Below are 22,333 nucleotides of genomic sequence, written 5' to 3' on the forward strand. Positions count from 1 at the left end.
TGTTTAGTTGTATTGATATTGATTTAATAGTCTACATAGTATTTTAAATATTTTAAGATGTATTTATATTTATTTAATACTGTTTAAAGTATTTCTTAATATTTTAAAATATATATATTCATTTGTATTTATATTTCTTTTATAGTTCTTATCGTTTTTGACATATTTTAAAATATATATTTATTTGTATTTATATTTATTTAATAGTTCATATAGTGTTTTTAAATAATTTAAAATGTATATTTGTATTTATATTTATTTAATAGTTCATATAGGGTTTTTTAAATATTTTAAAATATATATTTATTTGTATTTATATTTATTTTATAGTTTATATAGTATTTTTTATATTTTAAAAATGTATTTATTTGTATTTATAATCATTTTATAGTTCATATATTTTTACCTGGTAAATCTGTCTATGGGTAAATCTGTGTGGTTAGTCGGACTCATTTGAGGTGTTGGACTCGCTTCCGGAAGCTGTCAGCTGTGAACGCCGCATCAGCTGCGATGAGTTTTGAGTGGCCCTGGCAATATAACTTCCCTCCGTTTTTTACGTGAGTATATTTACTCAACACATATTTATAAAAACGATGAATTCCTGTTACTATCTCCTGTTGTTTGTATGTTATTAAATCGAAGCGTTTAGATGTTTACGAGCTAGCATCGTGTTAGCTGGGTGGCTAAACCAGACAGGTTGCTAAGGAAGTAAATTCACTGAGTTTTTGGCTTTTTTAAAGTTTATGTAAAAGCTGTATTCGGTTTCATTCAGTCACTTATTAGAGCTCGACATCATACAAATATATAAAACTCATAAAACCCATCAACATTTACATAATATACTGTAATTTGAGCAATAAGCCGATACCTTAGCTAGCCACAAGCTTGTTTACTAACCATTAAAACCATCTACTATTAAAATCATCTATTTTAACCTGTATTACACTCAATTATGTTCCCTAATATGTTCTGTGAGCTGATTTGAAGCTGTAACTGTACTGTCACTATATATGTTTAAATAAAAATCACGATCACACGCTTTTTTTGTTTGGTGTTACTAAGATTTGTCACGAAATGTGATATTAAAGACAATAAAATGGTGATTAGTAGTTGTGTGCAGGCCTGTCAGTATTTGTCCAAAACATCAGTATTTTTTCCCTTATGACTGATCTTCTAACATTACATCATTTGACAGGTGAAAGATTGCACATGACTGCTTAAATTCCTGTAAAACAAATGTCAATCAATCAATCAATCAGACTTTTGCTTTTCATACATCATAATGTAACACAAAGTGCTTTACATAGTAAGAAACTCCCCCAAAAACAAACAAACAAACAAACACTTAAAACAGGAACTGAAGAAACTTTCATGAATCAGCAGTAAGGAAACACCAGAGGTAGAATAAAAATGTAAAAATTAAAAATACCCAAATAAAATAAAAGGTAATAAAAAATATAATAAGGCAATAATAAAATAAAATCACTATGGAATAAAGTGTATAAAACCAGAAGAGTTAGGAGGGGTAGTAAAAAGGGGGAAAAAAAGATAAGATGAAAATAAAATAATAAAACAACTAAGAGTAAAAGTGATGAAGTAAAGTTGGGTTAGAATAAAAAGAATAGTCCGAGTAGAAAAAGGATGAGTTCACAGTTTTTCAAACCTGCCTTAAAACAGATCAGCTGTGATCAGAGGAATGATATTTTACTGTGAAATGGCCGATTTTGACCGATATATCTGTCAGGCTCTAGTAACAACATCTGGTTTTCAGCTCTGACGGATCTCGGTGCAGAATAAGGTGTGAGGAGTTCAGAAATGTAAAGTGGAGCGAGATCATGTTCGGATTTGAAAGTTATTAGTTAAAATGTTAAATTGAATCCTGTAACGGACGGGGAGCCAGCGTAACTCAGCCAAGACGGAGTGATGTGATTACAGCGAGGAAAACCTCATCCAGTGGTCATATGAGCTCCTGACTGTTGTTTTAAGACAGGCTGAAAAAAAACAGTGAACTTATCCTTAAAACATTGACACCAAACAAACACAGGGAACATAATCACTTCCTGTGCTCTGATACTGCGTCTAAACTGTGTTTTGCTGAAATTTGATTAACGTTCCCCTTAAATTACCACGACTCTGCAACTCAGACTGTTGATAAGTGAAATTCTTATAAGTGTTCGAGTGTCAGTAGATACACCAGTGATACCCTGTGTGGTGATTTTTATCTGCGGCCGTGTCTTTTGCTCAGAAATGCTGATTACACCGTGTAAATCATCATGAGATTAAAATGAAAGGATCAAACAGAACGTGATGTAGCGGCCAGTTTATTGTGGTCAGACATTCAGAAACATAAACACAGTGCAGCTGGACTGTTTTTCATGATCTGGGCTTTTACTGCATTTCTGCATATCTAATCTACACTGGCTGATATAGATAAGCTACATATAAAATAAAATAAACACAATTCAGTTTTAATACAGTTAACCTCCTCTGCACGCATTCATTTAGTTTTATTACTGTATGTGTTTTACGACGGTGTTTTAATTGTGCAAATGTGTAAAAATCACATCCTCCAAAATATCTTCCATAATGTTGAACTTCCTTGCAAAATACATAGAAAGTACAAGCATTATAGAAAGTATAAAACATTATAACCTTTCTGAAGGCAGGATTTATTGCAGCTGTAGTATTAGACTGTTTTAGTGTTAGCTTTGGCATCTGAGTGTATATTTCTCAACTTGCATTAGAGTAAGTTAAGGTTTTATACTAGTAGTATGTACATATTATGAGCAAAATGTACTTAATTAACAGGTAATCACCATGCAGAGAGACTACTTTCAGATTGTTCACACTGTATATGTAAAAAAACAACAACAACCAAATAACAAATGTGTAAAAGAAAGAAAAATGTCCACACACTGCAGCTCCCAATGCAGGTAGATTTAATAGGATACCACCAGTATTACTAGATTTTACTTGCTTTTGCTCATGCTGTATATGTTAAATTATGTTTCTTTTTAAATTACTAGTGCATCAATGTATGAACAACCTTTAAATGCTCTTGCTGGTTGAGATAAAGCACGTTCTTTTATCCTTAGGGCTGCAACTAATGATTATTTTCATTATCTATTAATCTGATGGTTATTTTCTCAATTAATCAGTCAGTTGTTTGGTCTATAAAATGTTTTTGTCTTTTTCTTAAAGCCAGACATGTTGTCCACAAATGTCTTTATATTCAGATATAAAATATTCAGTTCATCATCATATAAAACAGAAAATATTCACATTTGAGAAGCTGAAATCAGAGAAGTTTTTTCTTCAAGAATGACTCCAAACAGTTAATAATTGGCAACTAATCGACTAATCGTTGCAGCTCTAATTATATCACATACTGGTGGTTAGTTTTTATATTTAACATCATATTTTTTCTACTGATGCTTTATGGTGTAAAATATGAGTCTCTCATGTTACTTATATACATGTCAGCTAAATCTAGTAATTACCTCTCAGAGTTAACAAGGTGCAACCAATTAACTGGCATCTGTAGTTCACAAGCACTGTAAAAAATACCCTGGATGTTTGCTTAAATCTTTTCTGTGAGGACCAAAATTAAAGATGGACTGAAATGTTGGGGTTTTTTCTCACTTTCTGTTTGCGTCAGAGCAATGTGTTTTTCATATTTAGTTTCTTCTTTACGTTACAGACTACAGCCCAATGCTGACACGAGACAGAAGCAGCTGGCAGCATGGTGTTCCCTGGCTCTGTCTTACTGCCGCCATCACAAGCTCTACACCCTGGACGTCATGGAGGCTCAGGAAAGCCCCGTGTTCAACAACAAGAAGATAGCACGTATCCTAACTGTGCACCTGTGATTCAGACAAGGCCGACGAGTTACAGTAGACTACACAACTCATCTAAAACAGCTTGTTGATTCACGTTCGACTAGATTTAATTTGTATTGATTGTCAGTGTTTTACTGGCTGCTTTCTTTGTTGGGATGTAACATTAAACTAAACTCACAGGATATTAATGTTGACTAGGGCTGGGTAATAAATCAATATTATATGGGCATCTTGATATTTGATAGATATTGTCTTAGATTTTTAATATGGTCACATTGTGATATGGAATAAGTGTTTTTAAAGGCTGCATTACACTAAAAATTATTTTTAACTGAGCTTAACAGACTGTTCTATTACCTGCCTTTTTCCACATTATATCCACATTACTGATGATTATTAATCAAAAATCTCATTGCGTAAATATTTTGTGAAAACACCAATAGTCCAAATATCGATATCGAGGTATTCGGTTGAAAATATTGTGATATTTAATTCAGCCTATATCGCCCAGCCCTAATGTTGACACACATTACATTTAAATGCTTTTCTCAGTACAATGCTTTATCACCAGCTGCCCTCCACATCACCTCAGTAAGCCTGGTTTGATTTTTATCTTATTTTTAGGTTGATTTGAGTAAATTCAGTTTTCTCCGAAAGAGGTCAGAGTTACAGTACAAGAATTGTTAACATGATTACCTGAAAGCAGTCGGGTCATGTCAGAGAACACAAGATGAGAATTACATTTCTGTAATTCAAACTAGGATTTATTGTAGATACTGATTGAACTTTTTTTGTAAATGTGTTCAACTTTTTTTAAATTTGCGAGTCCTTAACTGAATTTCAAGGAAAACTGTCAATGGAAGCGATTCAAGTTGTGTTTGAGGAACTGAGGAAAAAAGGTACATGTTGACATGAATCTCTCTGTAAAGTAATGTTATCAGTTATACACTTTTAATTCATGTCATGTTGTGTGACCTCAGGGAACCTTGAGTGGTTGGACAAAAACAAGTCCAGGTGTTTAGTCATGTGGAGACGACCGGAGGAATGGGGCAAGTTAATGTACCAATGGGTGAGTCATCAAATTTAGACACATACTGTCTGTGAAGTTGTACAGTTTTGTTCCCGTGTGGGGTTGATAATGGATAAAGAGAATGTTCCTACTAAGCAATAAATAATAAAACGGTTGAGTTTGCTGCCGTCAGATCTTGTTGGTCAGTATTAATATTATTTTGTTATAATCAGAAGACTAGCTGAGTCTGATACAACCCTTTTTTAATAAGATGTATACACGTGGAACATAAAATGATGACTATAAAAGTAAATTAAAGGTTTCTGCAGATTAAGTGCACTTAATTAACTGGTTTACAGTTGGCTTTCTGCTGTAACCGGATTTCTAAAAACGTCTTGAAATGAGAGACCTGGTTTCCCCCGCCTAGATTTCTCCCAGAGAGAGCAGATATCTTGTTTTTAATCTGCTCTTTAAATACAGTGTGACAGTTTTTCAGCGTGATAGAAAGGACGGATCATTAGTAACGATGCATCCTCGTACTCAAAATAGTTCCATTCATAAACATCCTCCAGAAGTCTAAACAAATAACAAATCGGTTTCCACTGTTTAGTTTTTGATTATTTGTAAAAGCTTGAACACGTCACACTGTAAAGATAAATATTGTTTATTCCGTTTTCTATAATGAATGGTGTTAAATGTCAACTCATGTAAAAATCTATCCAAATGAACACATTTAGATCATGATAGTGGCGTTTATGTGAGGTTAGTTGAGCTCATCTTGGACGTAGTCCTGTAGATATTTAAACATGATAAACGCCCCACGAAGCAAGAACAAGTGCCGTTCCTCTCGACTTTATGGAGCTTTATAAGGAGTTTCAGCTCATTACTTAGCCACGCGGCTCCAACATTACCGTTTTGGTTCACTCTAAGCACCCTCATGCTGTCGTTTTAGGCCACAGTAAGCAGATGTTTTTCAGAGTGAAAAAGCTCTAAAAAACCCACTGTACCCTACGTGCTCGGCAACACATGGCAAACAGACACAGTTAGTGACCAGCTGGTGAACATAGTGGAGCATTTTACAAACTAAAGAGCCAGATATTTCCCTCAGGAGTTGGTTGAGAGCAACAACAGAGCTAAAAGAGAGTGAATATTGGATTTATATTCACCAGGCAGGCAGAAACACGACTCCAAATGAATGATAATGTTTCTCCATAACTACTGAATGGGGGAAACAAGTAAAAAATAGCCAAAAGGTTGTGCCCACTTTATTAAAGGCTAAAGTCCCAGCTGGATGATTTAATATTCTGGCTAATTCCAGCGGGCTTCATCTCTAATGACGGCATGCTGTTTGTCGACACATTAGTTACTGCACCTTATTAAACGCTCTATTTATACCCGTGTGCTCCAGATCTCGTCCCTACAGAATAGAAAATTAACTTGTAATAACCTTTCACAGGAAATGATGTTGTATAAGGAGAACAAGTGTTGTGTCTGTCCATAATTGCGACAGGAAAAGACTTGATAATTAAGACATGATTCAGATGTCTCTGCTGCTTTTACTCAGACAGTCACCGTTACTCTGTTTTCCTGTTTTCCAACATTTCAGGTCTCCAAAAACGGGATGGTCAACTCTGTGTTTACACTTTATGAATTGTCGAATGGTGATGACACAGAAGGCGAAGGTGAGGTGCCATTCAGATTCTTTTTCCAGCTGTTTAAAAAAAACCCCATTTATAATAAGCACACATGTAAATAAAAGACAGACCCTGCTGGAGTCAACATTCATCATGAAAAATGTGTAATAATGGCTCACACAATAACTGCTTCACATAATCAGTGATATCTGTTTTTGTCATTGTCTTTAAAAAAAAAGATTTCATGATGAAAGTTGTGTTTTTTCATCCCTAATATGTGTTTTACTTGCTTTCATGATGTTCTTTCTGGTTTTTATCTATTTTTAATGTAGTGTTTTTGTCTACATTTCTTTCTTTTTCTCACTTATAATTGCCTGTTGTTTTAATTTCTCAATAATTTTCCCATTTAAAGCACCTAGCAAAAAACCTTATCATCCTTAATATTAGTATTGTCATCATTAAGAGTTTATTCTTATTATACCATCTGACATAAACTATAATCTATTTTTGCAGAGTTCCACGGTTTAGAAGAGTGGATGCTGCTGCGCTCGTTGCAGGCTTTACAGACAGAAGGCAAAGCGGAGATCATCACCATGGACGACGGGAAGGGCGTCAAATTCTTTTGAAACTGGTGCTGGATTCACTCACTCTGTCTGGGAGCCCTCATACTGTACTTTATAGGCAAAAAATGTTTAAATTGTAGCCATTCGAGGGTACACAAGGTGCACATCAAAGCCCAGCCCAGTGGATGCTGGTCCTGTTAAATTGTTGTTGCCTTTTTGGTTCACCCAAGTTCAAAGCCTTTTCTTACTGGAAGAGAACCAATATCATTCATAAGTGTTTGGGGGAAAAGCGCATTTGAGGTGACATCATGTTTAAAGTTGCTATATGGAGCATTTGTTGCCATTTAGACATACAATAAGTCTATCAGGAGACTTAATATTATCATGTCCTAACACTTTTGGGGAAGTTGTTTCCACCAGCTGTAACTTTACCCTTTCTTTATTGTAAATACGACTAGTTTTATTCCCATTTTCCCCAAATTTACTCGGTATAAGTAGCTCCGGATCTTTTCCTCTGCTGTTGTTCCTCTGTACCAACCGGACGACCCAAAGAAACCCCTGAACAGAACACCAGAGGGACTTTTTTTATTTTGAGAGTAAATGCTTCCAGAAGTGGAACACCGCAGAGACTCGGACCACCGACCCTGACTCACCTCAGCTGAGTGTAATAATAGCGGACTTCATGTGCAGATTGCTGTCATCCTTTTATCGTGCAGTAGCTACTGTGACACTTCTGTTATCCTCTCATCTGTCTATATTCAAACTCTTTTTTTTTCATATCCTGTAGGAAAATAAATGAGAAATTTGCTAAACGTGTTTCTTTTATGTCTCACCAGAATGCCTGAACATGTGTAAAACTCTCATTTTTAGCCAGGATTTTGTGCATAAACATGAAATATAATGTTAACAGTGCCCTGCAGTGTGCAGTTTTGAATCACACTGATAAAGATATTATGATCTACTCTCTGCTTACAGCTGTATTGAATGACTGCATACTCGATGGTCCGCTCACATCATGTGCTGCATCCCTGCCTGTTGGGGATGATACAGCTGTAGGAAATCCTATACATATATATATATATATATATATATATATATATGTGTGTGTGTATGTGCAGATAACACCCAGTGTGTACACTTCGGGGACAGGTGGGCCCCAGTGTGTGGCCTGGGTGATGGAGGTGTCTTATTTCAGCAGCAGCGCTCCATGGTGTGGCTCCCCCTGCAGGTTGCACCAGTTCAAACTCCTGGACTGCATGTCAAATGACAACAGACCCAGAGACGCCTGTAGTGAAATGACTCATCAATTGTATCTTAAATCCAGAGGAGGGGGTTTTCAAGATCAATGAGGGGCCAATTAAAGAACGTTACATACTGTTCCTCTGCTGTTTTTTACACACTGAGCTTTGTGGTGTCCAGTAAATCAATACAAGGAAATGTCAAAAAGATAAGTTAATGGGTCTTCTCTGAACACTCCTTATTAATCTTGTGCAATTCACAATGTACCCTCGCTGCAGTTTAGATTGTCAGCATATTCTTCAGACATTAATTGGGCATACATCCAAAAGAATGTGGAAAACATTAAACATAATGATATGTTTAGCTTTATAAATAATATTAGTGGGCAAACACAACCCAAATGATCATTTAATGACTCCCTGTGGAGCCTTATTAGCACGTCAAAGCTGCGAGGTGGGCGGAGTTGGGAGCGTGCAGTCGGAGCGCTCAGGACGCACAGCCCTCCGGAGCTCTGTTGATATAGGCAGCCCCGTCCTTTCATCGGAGGTTATGGCTGAGGACTTTGCAAAGAGAAGAGAAGAGGACAAACCTGATTATTTGATAGGAACTATGCGTTAAACTGCGTTTGTATGCGCAAAGCTTTAATGCGAAATGGTTTTTACGCAGCAGGTGTGATGAGTAAGTAGATTTATTACTACTTTTATGTCTTTTTTTGCATACTTAAAACATGTTTGTCAGGCTCACTTTAGCTACAGGTACTGGCACCTTAGATTTTTTTATATTGGTACATGTAGTGTGTTTAATCTAGTTTTGTTGGTCATGTAACAGACCTGTTGCCTTGTGGTCAGCCTTTGTTTAAAGCTACTGATCTCACTGACATCATGGAAAAGTAACACTTAACTTTAAGTAACTGTACTCTATTGTCCTAATACATTTAGGCTCCAAATCAAGAAGGCGTTGAACCTGCTACAATGTCACATGCACAGGTTGAAATACCAGGACGCGGTTTCCCAGGCCTCCCTGTGGATATGACCGACGACTGCTTATCCCGGGTCCCATCCGTGCTGAGGGCGCACGGATTGGGCGCACGGAGAAACTCTTATGGGCTGCAAAAAATCACTATGGACATTGACTCGCCTCTTTACGGTGGTGCCCTTTCCAAAGCTTTGTCCTGGTCAGCTGAGAATATCCTAACATTGCCAGAGTCGAGAGCAGAGGATGAAAAAACCGATGACTCTCCGCCGTCTCCGTCCCCTGTCTCCAGCCCGGGCACAAGCTCCAACACGACTCCCTCCAGCCAGGAGCCAGACGCCGAGTCCCTAAGTGGGAACTGGGATCCAGTGCCGAGATCCACTGTCCAGGACGCCAGCTCGGACTCTGAAAATGAACTCGTTCAGAGCAAACAGCACAAGCTCCTGTCTCGCATCACGTTTGATACTCAGTGGGAGCAAGAGGAGAAAGAGGATGTGGAGACCAAAGCGGTGGCAACCTCACCTGATGGAAGATATCTCAAATTCAACATAGAGATTGGAAGAGGATCTTTCAAGACAGTTTATAAAGGACTGGACACTGAGACCACCGTGGAGGTGGCATGGTGTGAGCTACAGGTAGGATGGCTTGTTTTTATGTTACCAGACCTTTAAAAGAACAAGTCAGCACACTGGAGTTGAGCATCACACTCGACCAGAAGGAATATTGCATTGCATATTAAAATTGAGGACTGCAGATAAAAGCAGTCATAAATTAAGTTTTCATTTGTGTACTCATGCTCAAATCAATTCCCTTTAAGTAAACCACCACATCCAAACTGTAGTTTTCAGATTAAGTTGACACTAGATATGGTTTATCTCCCTTTCTCTCCCCCATGCAGCAACAACCATAGGTCTGATACAGGCTGACACTTTCCCTTCTTTCCTGCTCCCACTTAGCTCTAATTCCATCCTAGGGGCACCAGGGTTGATGTGAAGCAGCTAATCTACTGTATATTATTTCTTGTTGACCTTGAGTTGGGCTGTGTCAGGACTGTGCATGTTAACTCAGGTCATCCTGTCAGCAGTCAGCTCCAACTGAACCACTCTGTCTGCCATGATCCCCTCTAATCTCTGTTTTCATTAACAACCAATGACACCAAGCCCAGGTCTCAAAATTCCTCACGTGCAAAACAAAGAACAACAGAGAGAAAATAGATCGATTTATATTCGGCTTCGATGATCCACAGTCATTATTTGGGCTTGTTGTAGCTCTGACTGCTTTAAAAATGTTTCCATCCTGCGAAATGAGACAAAAAGAGATTTGTGAGCTCACATCCGGCTTTGTGATTATCCTCATGTGTAACATGTAAACATGAAAACTAAGACTGACCGACTAGAGTTTCTCATACACACTCTTTCTGCCTAATGAAAACACAGAGAGGTGTCAGTGGTTTTTCTATGCTGTGCAGTGTTTGGCATGCAGGCACCAAACAGCCTGAGTAACAGCTGCCACTTCTTTTGCTTACATGGTTTGATAGCACAGTGGAGGATTTAAAGATTTAAGCTTTAAGTCCACCCTCAACATTTGCCATTGTGTGTGACGTGCGTTGGTATCAGTATCTGGTCGCCATGTGAGCCTTCTTAGGTGAGAAGTTGTGCCCTGATGCCCTCTAAACCTCTAATTAAGCCTTGTGCCACTGACTTTGTGCTACAAACCTACTGGCAACAATCTTTTTTTTAAATCTGTTTTATCTTCACAATATAGGAAGTTGTTTTAAGATATTGCCTCACATGAAAGCACGTTCTTACTTAAGATGCACAGAGGTAGCCTTTGTGTTGCATTTAAGCTTCACTGGAGGCTCCAGTGGAGCACAGACAGTCAGGGATTACACAGGGTGAAGTGAATCTGCCCTCGGGGCTCAAGCTCCAACTGCAGCAGGTGGGGACTTCTGCCACAGGGGCCCACCTGTCACTTCACACAACAGGTGTCTGTGTGAAGGAGGTAGAAACAGTCACTCCCTGACTGTGACAGATACAGATGTCCCTTTACCTGCACTGTTACGCAATACAGGCGAGAATGTCTCACGCCCTCAGGTCAAACACAAGCGGGGGTTCTTCAGTATTTGTGGTCTGCCTTTTCTTTTTAAAGCACAGCCCTCCTTTTAACTTTTGTGGCATGAAAATGTGCAGTTTCTTGCCGGCTCTGTGGCTGGGGGCCATGTTAGAAACAAGCATGCTTTTTCATCTCTTTACTTCAGACATGAGCCCTTTTAAGCTGCTTAATCGCTCCTAATAAGCTTAAACGTGGCCATTGTTGATATGGTTACTGTTGTGATAAGTTGACCTCAAAGAGACAGACTCAGCTGCAGTCACATTTTTTTAACTAAAATCACCACCCCTGTCCTCCCCATGTGCCCCCGATTGCCTAAATGAACACAAAAGCTGGCTGTTGGTGGCTAAACATAATGACTCCTGTAATGTTGACGGAGCAGCAGTCGATGGTGCGTCATTACAAGTCAGGTAGAAAGGCCTTAAGCTCTTTTAACTATGTATTATGGAGCATGAGCTGTAATCTGCAGGCAGTTAAGATCAGCTGTTGTCAATCTGATGGCAATTCAAACATCTGTTTTACCTATTTTCCCACTTACACATACAATTATGTTAATTAGTGACACATTTTTCAGAGACACACCAATGTATTTTCCTGTGTCCGATATGTTGTCAGTGTTGTTTTACAGAACACGCTCTGTCTTGGCGCTTTTGACAGGAACCTTTTGTGCTAGCACACAAAAGGTAAACAATACATTAAGATTCTTCTATGTCATGTAACACCAGAGCTCAGCCAGGAAAATATAAAATACCAGACAGGGGCTCCTATCATCGTTCATAAACTCTAACAAGTGGATTAATGAAACTGTAATACAGCAGAAAAGTAACAGATTTCATTTAAGCTCATATTAGCAACGTTTTGATCCAGATCAGATCAGGCAAACACTCACATGAATGAAATTACATATATGCAGTATCTATAACAAGTCTCATATCTGAGGAGAACCTTTGTTTGGTCTAAGCATTAGAAAGCTCTGATTTCAATGTGCACTCTTTATATCTTATTACATTTGATTTTTCTTGGTATAAGATTTTGTGGATGTTGCAAAAGACTATCCTGTCCTATTATATCGACACTAACAAATGCACACATGATCATACTGCTGTAAAATGATTAGAGACAATTCGATTAATGTGCATGGACAATGTTATCAGCTAATTTTAGTTTATGATAGATATATCAAATATAAGCACATGATGTTGGCTGGCTAAAAAACAAGGAATGTTCGTACAGAAATGCAAAAGATACAGCATATTTGAAATGTGAACATATATCATATCCCATTCACTACATATTAGTAATCTTGGTATTAATTGCTTCATATCCCAAGTTAAAGGTGCAGTGTGTAAGATTTAGTGGCATCTAGTGGAACGGACCTGGCAGAAATGGGAAATGGGATTTTTGTGTTTTTGTTATTTATATCTACATAGGGAGCGGGTCCTCTTCCACAGAAGCTACCATGTTTCACCACTATGTTTCCACAATAGCCCAGAACGTACAAACCAAACACTGGCTCTAGAGAGAGCCTTTGTGTTTTTTGTGAGTTTCATGGCCACAGTAGTTTCTCTTGCATGCTTGGGAGGGGAGGGGGAAGGGTATTCATTTGCTAGCAATTTGCAACCTCACCACTGTTACTTTAAAGAATCCTCTCCAAAAATATTTGCTTATTTTATTTGTTTATGTTCAGGAACTCTTCATCAGATTTGTTTAGACTGTTTAATATCCCAACCAATACCTGATCAGCCTCAAAAATAAATGATTCCCATGCTCTTTTGCTTAAAAAATCTAGACATCTTTGTTGGAAATCATGAACAAACTATTAGATTCCTGATCTCTAAATATCTCTCGGTTCCTCCTTATCTAACAGACTGTACACTCACCTAATCAATAGAGCTCATTTCTGTTGCCTTTGCAAGTTATTTTGCATATTTTAAACATAAACCCTTTAATATAAACCCCTCACATTTCACAGTGTGCCACAACCTTCACTTCATTTGTATAGATCATCTTGTATTTGTAGCATCAGTCCATTCATTTAGTTAATCTTTGCAACCTCTATGTTGTCCTGATGAAGCTAGTTTTTGTTGGTTGTCATTATTTCATGTGTTATCTCAAATAAAATATAGATTGAAATTATGATTAATGTTAAGAAGTGATACTTTTATCAGACAATTTACAATGATTAAGACATTGAGGATTATGTCTGATACAGTTTTAAAGTGAAATCTGTTCAGCTGATCAAGTTGACAGCTATAGAGAGAGACGTTGCTGTAAGTTTAGAATTGCCTGATCCTGTTGTTAAAGAGGCGAGGACAAAATAAAAACCTTCCCAGGTGGCAGCTACCTAGCAACCCTTCCCCCACAGGCTCACAGGTGACTTGGGTGCTATATAGGCAACGCAAACTAGGCTTTGAAATATAGAGGTGATAAAAAATGGATGAGCCATTTATATGGCTTCAATTGGCCAACAATGTTTACAGTGTTGCTTAGAGGCAAAATGAGTTTACAACTTCCTGTATCTCTAGTGTTTTGTATCATTGTTATATCTACTTGCATAAAGCTTAATTGAATCATGAGCATGAAGCTTCTATCCAGCTCACTATGCAATGCAACAGCTCAGTGAGCTACTCAGTAACTGGTAGGAATGAGTGCACTGAAGCACATATCCTTTTTTTTAGCTCCTTTAAAGGACACTGGTTGTACAATATTTAATATTATTCAAGGACAGTATCCTGCAGCCTGCACCAGACACTCATGCTGCACCTTTCATACTTCTATTTAACACACATTCTTAAGTCATACTCTCCATAAACATCTTCACCACGCTCCACTTCACTGCCTGCATTTTCAGCAAGATCTGTGTTTATGAGGGCCATGAGTGTCATGCAAGATTGGCTTGAGTGCATTTGAAAATACTGCAGCACCCACAACCAATTAGCCAATCCCTTGGATGGACAGGTTTCTGCTGATCATGACATAACACAGCAGGTTGTAAAAGTTGGTGCACTTGGGTGGTCATGGTTTTTGCAGATGGTCAAAAACGTTTTTTGATGATGTTCTTTTGGTAATGTGATGTTTTTTCTTTTTTTGTGGTAACTCTTTCCTGTAACTCTTTCAAGGAGATACTGCACATAGTGTGGGCTTTTGTCAGTTCATCAGTTTTTCATCTAGCAGAACAGACATAGCAGAAATATATATATATATATATTTATATATAATTAGTGTATAATGACCTGAAAATAAGAATTGCTGTGTTTTCGTTATGTTAGAATGAGCCCTTTATATCTACAGAGGGAGCAGGTCCTCTTCCACGGAGACAGCCATGTTGCATCGCCATGTTTCTACGGCAGCCCAGAATGGACAAACCAAACACTGGCTTTAAAGAGAACCTTTCATGTTTTTTTGCGAGTTTTGCAGCCATCTTAGCTTCTACACACTTAGAAGGGGAAGGGACGGGTATTCATTTGTTTGCAATCTGCAACCTCACCACTAGATATCATCAAATTGTACACACAGTTGCTTTAATTCTTTAGATGCCCATCACAGAATGCTAGAGTACAAAGTCTCATTTTGTGTCACTGACAGTCCAAATCCCCAAATACTCATTCTACTGAAAATATAAGATCAAGAAAAGCAGCAAATTATTACATCTGAGAGCCCAGTTTGGAAAACCCAGTCAATAAACCCTTTAATTCAGTTCCATTTTAAATCTTATATATATATATTCATATATATTTTAGGCCATGCAACAGACAAAATTGCCAATGTTCATTGTTTCCAGCTTTTCTCAGTTTTTTTTTGTCATTGTAGCTTTTGGTTTAGGACTGTTCATCAAACAAAAACACTTTTTAGCAGTTTTGAAGATTTTGTGATTTACATTTTTCTCTATTTTCAGATGTTTTATAAACAAAAAATAGGCAATGAATTGATTAATGATAATAAAAGTAATTTTAAAAAGTTTCAGGCCTTCTCTGTTTATAAGTCAAACAGAGTTACCTAAGGACAAAAGGAAGAAGGAGGGTTGTGGTGGTGTGAGATTTACATCACTCCTGAGAGTTGGAACCATTACCGCCGCAGTGAAGCTCATGGGGTAGAAAGAGCTGGAAACTGCTCAGTTTACGTTTTAGCTCGGAGTTTTAAAGCTCATATAATAGCACCAGATCCAATTAAAGCTGTAAACCCTTATTAATGTCTTGCTACTGGGTCTGCACAGTTTGTATTCTGAGTTATGAGGTTAAACAACAAAAGCATAAATCTCGTTTGCCACAAACTCCAGATTTTGGTTGCCTCTGTCTCTCATGCTAGCCTCATGAAAGCCTGGCTGTGTAACCTTTATTTGAATGTGGCTAGTTTTCAGTGACATAACACAAGCTGTGGGCTTCCTATCAGCTCTCCTGTAGCCAACATCAACACTGTCTTTCCTCGCAGGGCCCGCGGTGCAGCGAGGTCCAGCTTATCGGGGCTGGCCAATGTTCTCCTAGGTCCTAGGAGAAAGTGAAGGAGGCCCACAACGATAGCCTACATTTACACATGCCAGCACGTCACTTTGACGTGAGGGCTGTTTGTTTGTTTGCATAGGCCCTGCACAGTCCTCAAAGGAAGGCCACACTGTGTCACCTATGAAACTTGTACTGTACTAAATGTGCACTCATTTGGTGATTGCTGGTCTGTATCGTATGGTATGCACTCATTCCAGGAACTAGATAACAGTATCCCATTGGCTGCTGTTGATAGTAAGTTACTGTGTCATGTTATTTAGGTTGGATAGGCAGCATGTTGGCTCTGCCTTTAGGGGCTGGGGGCCGTTTAACGTGTTTTTTATGTTCGTATTAGAAACGAAGTTACTCATAGTTGTGACGGTAAACGTGAATGTGTATTTTCTGTTCATCTTAGCTCTGTGGTACCATGTCCAGGGTGTAGCCTTACTCTCAGGCAATGCATGCTGGGATAAGCTACAGTGCTGTTCAGTAACCCTGAATAATAGGAGAACGCTCAGTTGCTGGCTTTTCATACTTATATTTTTGTGTAGTAGCATATTTAATCAACTAAGTGGTAGCTTCTTGGTGGTATATTTACTTAATTAAATCTAGAGATGGAATGATGAGTATATGAAGCAGTTAGTTGCAAAGTAATACATTAATTGCCAGTTTTGACTAATTTTTCAATATAAAAATGTCCAAATTCTCTGATTCTAGCTTCTCAAATGTGATTATTTTTTGGTTTCTTTAGTTTTCTATGACAGTAAATTGAAGATCTTTGGATTGTAGACAAAATAAGATATTTGAAGACGTCACGCCAGGCTCTGGGAAACAGCGATCGACATTTTTCACCATTTTCTGACATTTAATGGACCAAACACACTACGTGGTTAATCGAGAAAATAATCAGAAGTTGAATTGATAATGAAAATAATCGTTAGTCGCCACCCTATTTTTAATCTCAAATATGTTTAACCCATCAGTAAAATAGTAAAAAAATTAAGCGCACTAACTAAATAGTAATGTCAAGTACATCTGTTGTATATGCAAATTATTTTAGATAAAGGCAACATAAACGAAAGAAAGAAACCATATTGTTCTGTTTAAGAGTTGAAACATGTTCATAAGATCATGTGTTTACATAAGCCTGATTAAACTCATATAAGCTTTGATTGATACAAAGCTAAATATAATAATCTAGATAAGCCAGTAATTCAATCTTCCGGGACATACAAACATATTAATCTGACTTTCTGTTTGTTTTTCTGATCTATGTAAAGAGCATAGCAAATATCCAGAATATTTTGTGAAATTATAAGAGAGAATATATATATTTATAAAACTTCTTCTGCATCTTGTCATAGTAATAAACAAATTAACGTTTTCGTGACTTTCATCTATCAGCAGTACAAAGCCTCTCAACTGGAACAACACATAAGTCTGTCAGCCACAGACTGGCAACAGTGAGTGGAAAGAACAGATTAGAGACTGGTTCTCCGTCAGCCAGATGTAATGACTGAGAGATTGTACTTTAACATACACAAGAGTGCCACTGGCAAAGGCTCTGTCTCTACTGAGTCATTTCTTTTATTGGGATCCCTCTGTAGATTGATTCATCATATGAGAGTTTTCGACAAGTAGTCCAGGTTTGCTTAAAGTTTTCCAGCTACCAGTAATAGTTTTCTGGTGACCCATATTTTATACGCTTACTAACTATGAGTTGAGCGGAAAGCTTGTTTTCCCGTCATCGTTTTTATCCTCAGAAAGTTGGAGATCCTTTCAAATTGACTTCAACATGCATTTCTCTAAAAGAAGAAGCTTTTGTATTTACAGTCATCACATTGACCCAGTCTTTTAAAGGAGCGCAGGATTTGGACTTATCGAACAAATGTAACTACCCCTTTGAATGTGTGTCCATGTCCTGGAATAACATCCTAACCCCCTCTCTACCCATGGATATCAAAACTATTCCTCATAAAAATGATTCATAACACACAATGTGCAGTAACAGCAATTTTATGCAAGATTAGTGTAGAAAATTCTTGGTAACAGTCAGTGTCAGCCAGAACAACGTCAGTTTCAAGTCATGTCAGGTTGTGTTATGAATGGCGGTGCTTTGACACTTCATAAACTTGCAACACTTATCTGCATCACTCCCATGTTTTTAAAAGGAAACAACAGCCTAATAAGGAACTAACAAAACTACAGAAAAAACAAGCTTCGTCCATGGTGCTGATTCTGTTTTCTTGTTTTACTGTATGTAAAAATGGTGTGCGCGCAGCTTTTCCAGTGTAATATTTCGTGCTATATGTCATATTCTAATTGACTGGTTGGTTGGCTGTTTTTGGCAGTACTTTGGAAGGCATTTTAGCCTTTATTTTACAGCAGATAGTAGAGAGGTGACAGGAAATGAGGGGCGAAAAAGGTCTCCAGCTGGACTTACACCAGCCACATTGTGATTACATGGTGAGTTTCTGATTAGTTGGCTTGCAGACGTGGGTTGTAGCAGCAGTCATTTGGCCCTAAATGTTGGAAACTGGCAAAGCTCTTTGGTTGCCAGATCTCTAAATCTGAAATCTGTGGATGGTACAGTTCATGCTGTGCGATCTACGACCCCTGTTTTTGGACTGATGACCAAAATAATTCACCATGTTTCTCTCACGATTGGCGATTTTTTTTCTCTGGGAAAAAAACATCTCATAGTGTGTAAGTGGGCCTGTAGAAGAAAACAGTCAACAGTGCACTTTGGAAAAATGTCTTCTCTACAACGTGTTTTCAGTATTGACAGTGTGAGACTGTACAGCAATACCTTTGGGGGAAAACATGTGGTCACGCTGCAGTGTGGGGCCATGAGAAGGCCTGAGTCCTGCTTCCTAAACAAACCAAAGACCTCTAGGTTTAATAGCTGTTGGGGCTCTGAGGCCATAGTTGGTAAGGGAAAAGACTGCTCCACGGGGTAACCTCTGGTCATTTCTGAACCGACCGTGTGTGTCGGACCGTGCAGGACGGAGGTGTCAAGAGTGTAAATGTGCTCTAAGATGCCATGTGAGTCCTGGCATGAATCAAGCATTGGTGTACAGTAATGGCCCTACCTGTTTGGGGTCCGGCACCTTGCAATATCCATCAACAAACACTGTAATGTGTTTTCTCGGTCAACAGAAAACATTCATTTGCGTGCCCCCTTCCTCCCAGATGTGAACTGTGCTGTCTTAGTTCACATTTATCTCAAAGCTCAGCGGGTTTCTAAAGTTGGTTGTTCTCAAAATATCCTTTATATTGACTTTATTGGACACAGTTGAGGATTCATAAGTCATTCATGTTGTTGCCTTCCTGTGATAAGGGCACCACTTGCGTGCCATCACTTTGTAAACTATATCCGATCCCAGTTGCCGGCAGCACTAGATAGCATGTCCACGTCTGTCAGTGTAACACTCTGCTGCTGCCCCCCTTCCACCCTCCCCGCAGCCAGGAACTTAAGTAGAAGACAAATAAACTAGCACGTGCCTCGTGTTTCATTTCAGTTGAATGTTTCATTCTGTTTAGATTGGCAGACTTTCATGAAAAGACACGAAAAACACCATTTTTTATTTAATTATGAGGTGAATAAAAGAACATTGCAATTCTTTGCAGATACTTGGAGTTTAAAGTGATTTTCAAGGATTTTTTTTACATTTTTTTATCAGCTTTAACTTCATATAAAGTAATATTAAAAAATACAAAAGTGCCTCGAGATAAAAGCACTTTCTCTGTTTGCCGGCTGTTGCAGAGCCTGGGGCCATAACAACTTCGAAAGGCTTTGTGCACGTGCTTTCTTGGTCAGACCTCAGTCAAATAGTACAGTTACTTCCCGACAAAGCTTAGCACATCATCCTGCTTGCAGCACCAGATGTGTGGAGCGTTTTACATCAGGACGGTTCAGATAGTGACAGCAATGTTGTTACGTGTTGAAAACTTTATTTGATCATGATGATGATGTGATAATGATTTTATATTTATTTAAATACTGCCTGTGAGTGTCTAGATCAGTGGCTCCCAGATGGAGGTCATAAGAAAAACATTTTGGACCTCCAGCATCCTTTGCTTCTCTGACTGTTTGGCAACTTACTTTCTGTAAAAGAGCTGCAGAGCATCTGATCCAAAATCCATTTGTTAACAACCAACGTTTATACCTGTAGACTTGATAATTTGCTGTAGAAACTATTTTTAGAAAGCCATTAACATTTATTCAAACTGCATCATTTCCAAATAGAAATACAAACAACCAGGCAGTTTTTTTTCACAACCTAGAAACCTGAAGGTTGTTTGTATTAATGCCTTATAATTGACCAATAAAGCATTAATAAATTATTCATTAATCCATAATAAAACCACGAGCTTTAACTTATAAACCGATTCTTCTAAACAATGTTTTTCTTGTGAAATAATGGTGGATTGTACCTCTTCAGGCCTGTAGACAATGATTGAAATCAATTATTAGCTCAGTATTAGCTCAGCAAGTTAAAAAGGTTGGCAACTGCTGGTCTAGCTCTCTCGTATTTTCCCTGTCCTACTTTGCAAAACCAGCTTATGTGACACTCAAGTAAATTAAGATCAACCATAAAAACAAGTATGTGCAAATAGCCTAGATCTTTTAAACAGTTACCATGAAGAAAAAAACCAAACTGGCACCAGTAGATCGAAGGAATCAGCCCAGGAGGGACTTACCTTTAAAACCTATGATATATAAATTGTCACTCCCTTGTTGAGGCCTGTAGTTTTTAAACGGTAGCTTGGTTGATGACTATCATAAATATTTGAGTCTAAGATAATTCTTATTGCGAGATTGGGAGGGTTACGAGAACGCCCGAAAAAATTGTAGTTGTAAAAGTAATTGTGAAGAGGTGGAGCGGTTGGCACATTACAGCATTTTAAGTTTAGTGTTTGGATTGTGAATACCTTTTTAGCACACAGTATAATAAGTAGTTGATGTGAATTTATGTAAAAGAAAATAAAAAATTTAACAGTAACTGATCGGGAAGGCTCTCTGTTGTAAAGATGTACGGGCACGGATTATTGTTTTGGCTGCTGTAGCTGCCTGGCCAGTCCACTCAGTTTAATCAGGTTTAAGAGCCCACAGGTTTGCCTTGGCCCTTTATAGTGGTAGAAGACGTAACTGTGACGGAAGATGACAGACTGTTATGTCCTGTGTGCCAGTGTACCTAACGCTACATTATCAATAATGGTCCTTGTTGTGCAGGAACCGCTAAACATATATTGTCTATTTATGAAAATGCAAAAATCTCATGTGACACTTTTCTTGTTTATTGAATTCTCTCGCAGCTGCTCCATTAACGGGTTTTTTGTTTTATTTTTACGATCAGTGGGGTATATATTAGAGTAGGTTACTAACAACCAGGCTGGTAAATTGTGTTTTAGCCCATATGTCTTGCTTCAGCTTTGTAAAAACATGCATATTGTCAAATTTTGCTACCTCAAAGTCCCGCTAGTTTGTCACCTTGTTAAAAAAATACTGTTCAAAAGTCTGTCATCGTAATTGTGTCTGATTGCATAACCAAGTTAGAACGATTGACCCATAACTAAGCCTTATTCACCCTTTTGCTTCTCCAACTCATCCTGTTGACCCGACTGCACTGTTGTGTTTTTGAAGACAAAACTCTCACAGACCGTATCCTCCTGGCATCTTGTGATCTTTCTGCAGTTCGCTGGGTTTACTGGAGGGGACAAAGTGTTTGTTCCATTCACACTCTTCTCCTCAAACGCCATCAGACTGGGAGAGCCGCCGATGTGCTCTCCCTCTAACGTTTCAAAGCTTCCTTGCCTTGCAGGTTTATTGGACCAGATTGCTTCCTCTCGTCTGAGATGGGTCAGAAGTCAAACTGATTGGCACACTGTCACGCACACACCTCAGCCAAGCAACATAGATATAAAAGCGGCCTTCTTCATGAGTTACTGATACGTTATTGTTAGTTTACAGCCTTTAATGGACACATAAAAGAAACTGCCTTTGTCATTCCCATAATCACAAGCTGCAATATACAAAGCACGACACAAGACAAAGCTGCAGTGCTTATAGAAGTGAGAGAATTAGGTGGACCAGGCAGGTAGTGTGCAAGGAAGAGTTATCACTTATTATAATTGCGCAATGCAATGCTCAGCTTGAAAGGCAGAAAAAGGTTATTTAAGAAGAAAGGTTTTAAACCACCATTCAAAATGCTCTGCTGTTTATAGAGGAAGCAAACACCACTCAGGTTAAGAGATTTTAATAATAACAAAGTAAATAGACTAAAGCTTCTGGGCTTTCCAGCTCTCAAACAAATCAATCTTAGTCTCTCAAACAAGGTGATGCAATACTTTCTGAGACAACTCATACTGTACACTTCAGAGGACAACCATGTACTTGTGCAAATATATGAATACCTGGAAAACGTATGTAAACATGGCGGACAATGACCTTCTTTACCGCCCACTTCTTACTATTGAAACGCACAAC

The 22,333-nt window shown here is 38.2% G+C and overlaps 2 protein-coding genes across 2 annotated transcripts in view; both read left to right on the forward strand.

Annotated features, from left to right (window-relative positions):
- The first annotated feature begins 462 nt into the window (after nt 1-462).
- On the forward strand, nt 463-7,872 carry vps25 (vacuolar protein sorting 25 homolog). Its single transcript, XM_062442643.1, has 6 exons — nt 463-557; nt 3,701-3,846; nt 4,685-4,738; nt 4,820-4,908; nt 6,455-6,530; nt 6,996-7,872. Exons 1-6 carry the CDS (start codon nt 511-513, stop codon nt 7,106-7,108), a joined length of 525 nt encoding a protein of 174 aa, XP_062298627.1. The 5' UTR covers nt 463-510; the 3' UTR covers nt 7,109-7,872.
- Nucleotides 7,873-9,252: 1,380 nt separating this feature from the next.
- Nucleotides 9,253-22,333, forward strand: part of wnk4a (WNK lysine deficient protein kinase 4a) — a 41,168-nt gene continuing 28,087 nt past the window's right edge. Inside the window, exon 1 of the mRNA XM_062442734.1 lies at nt 9,253-9,891. Coding sequence (XP_062298718.1) covers nt 9,256-9,891 — 636 coding nt within the window. The 5' untranslated portion in view covers nt 9,253-9,255. The remainder of the gene's footprint in view (nt 9,892-22,333) is intronic.

This window comes from Scomber scombrus, chromosome 21, assembly GCF_963691925.1.
Source record: "Scomber scombrus chromosome 21, fScoSco1.1, whole genome shotgun sequence".
Taxonomy (NCBI): domain Eukaryota; kingdom Metazoa; phylum Chordata; class Actinopteri; order Scombriformes; family Scombridae; genus Scomber; species Scomber scombrus.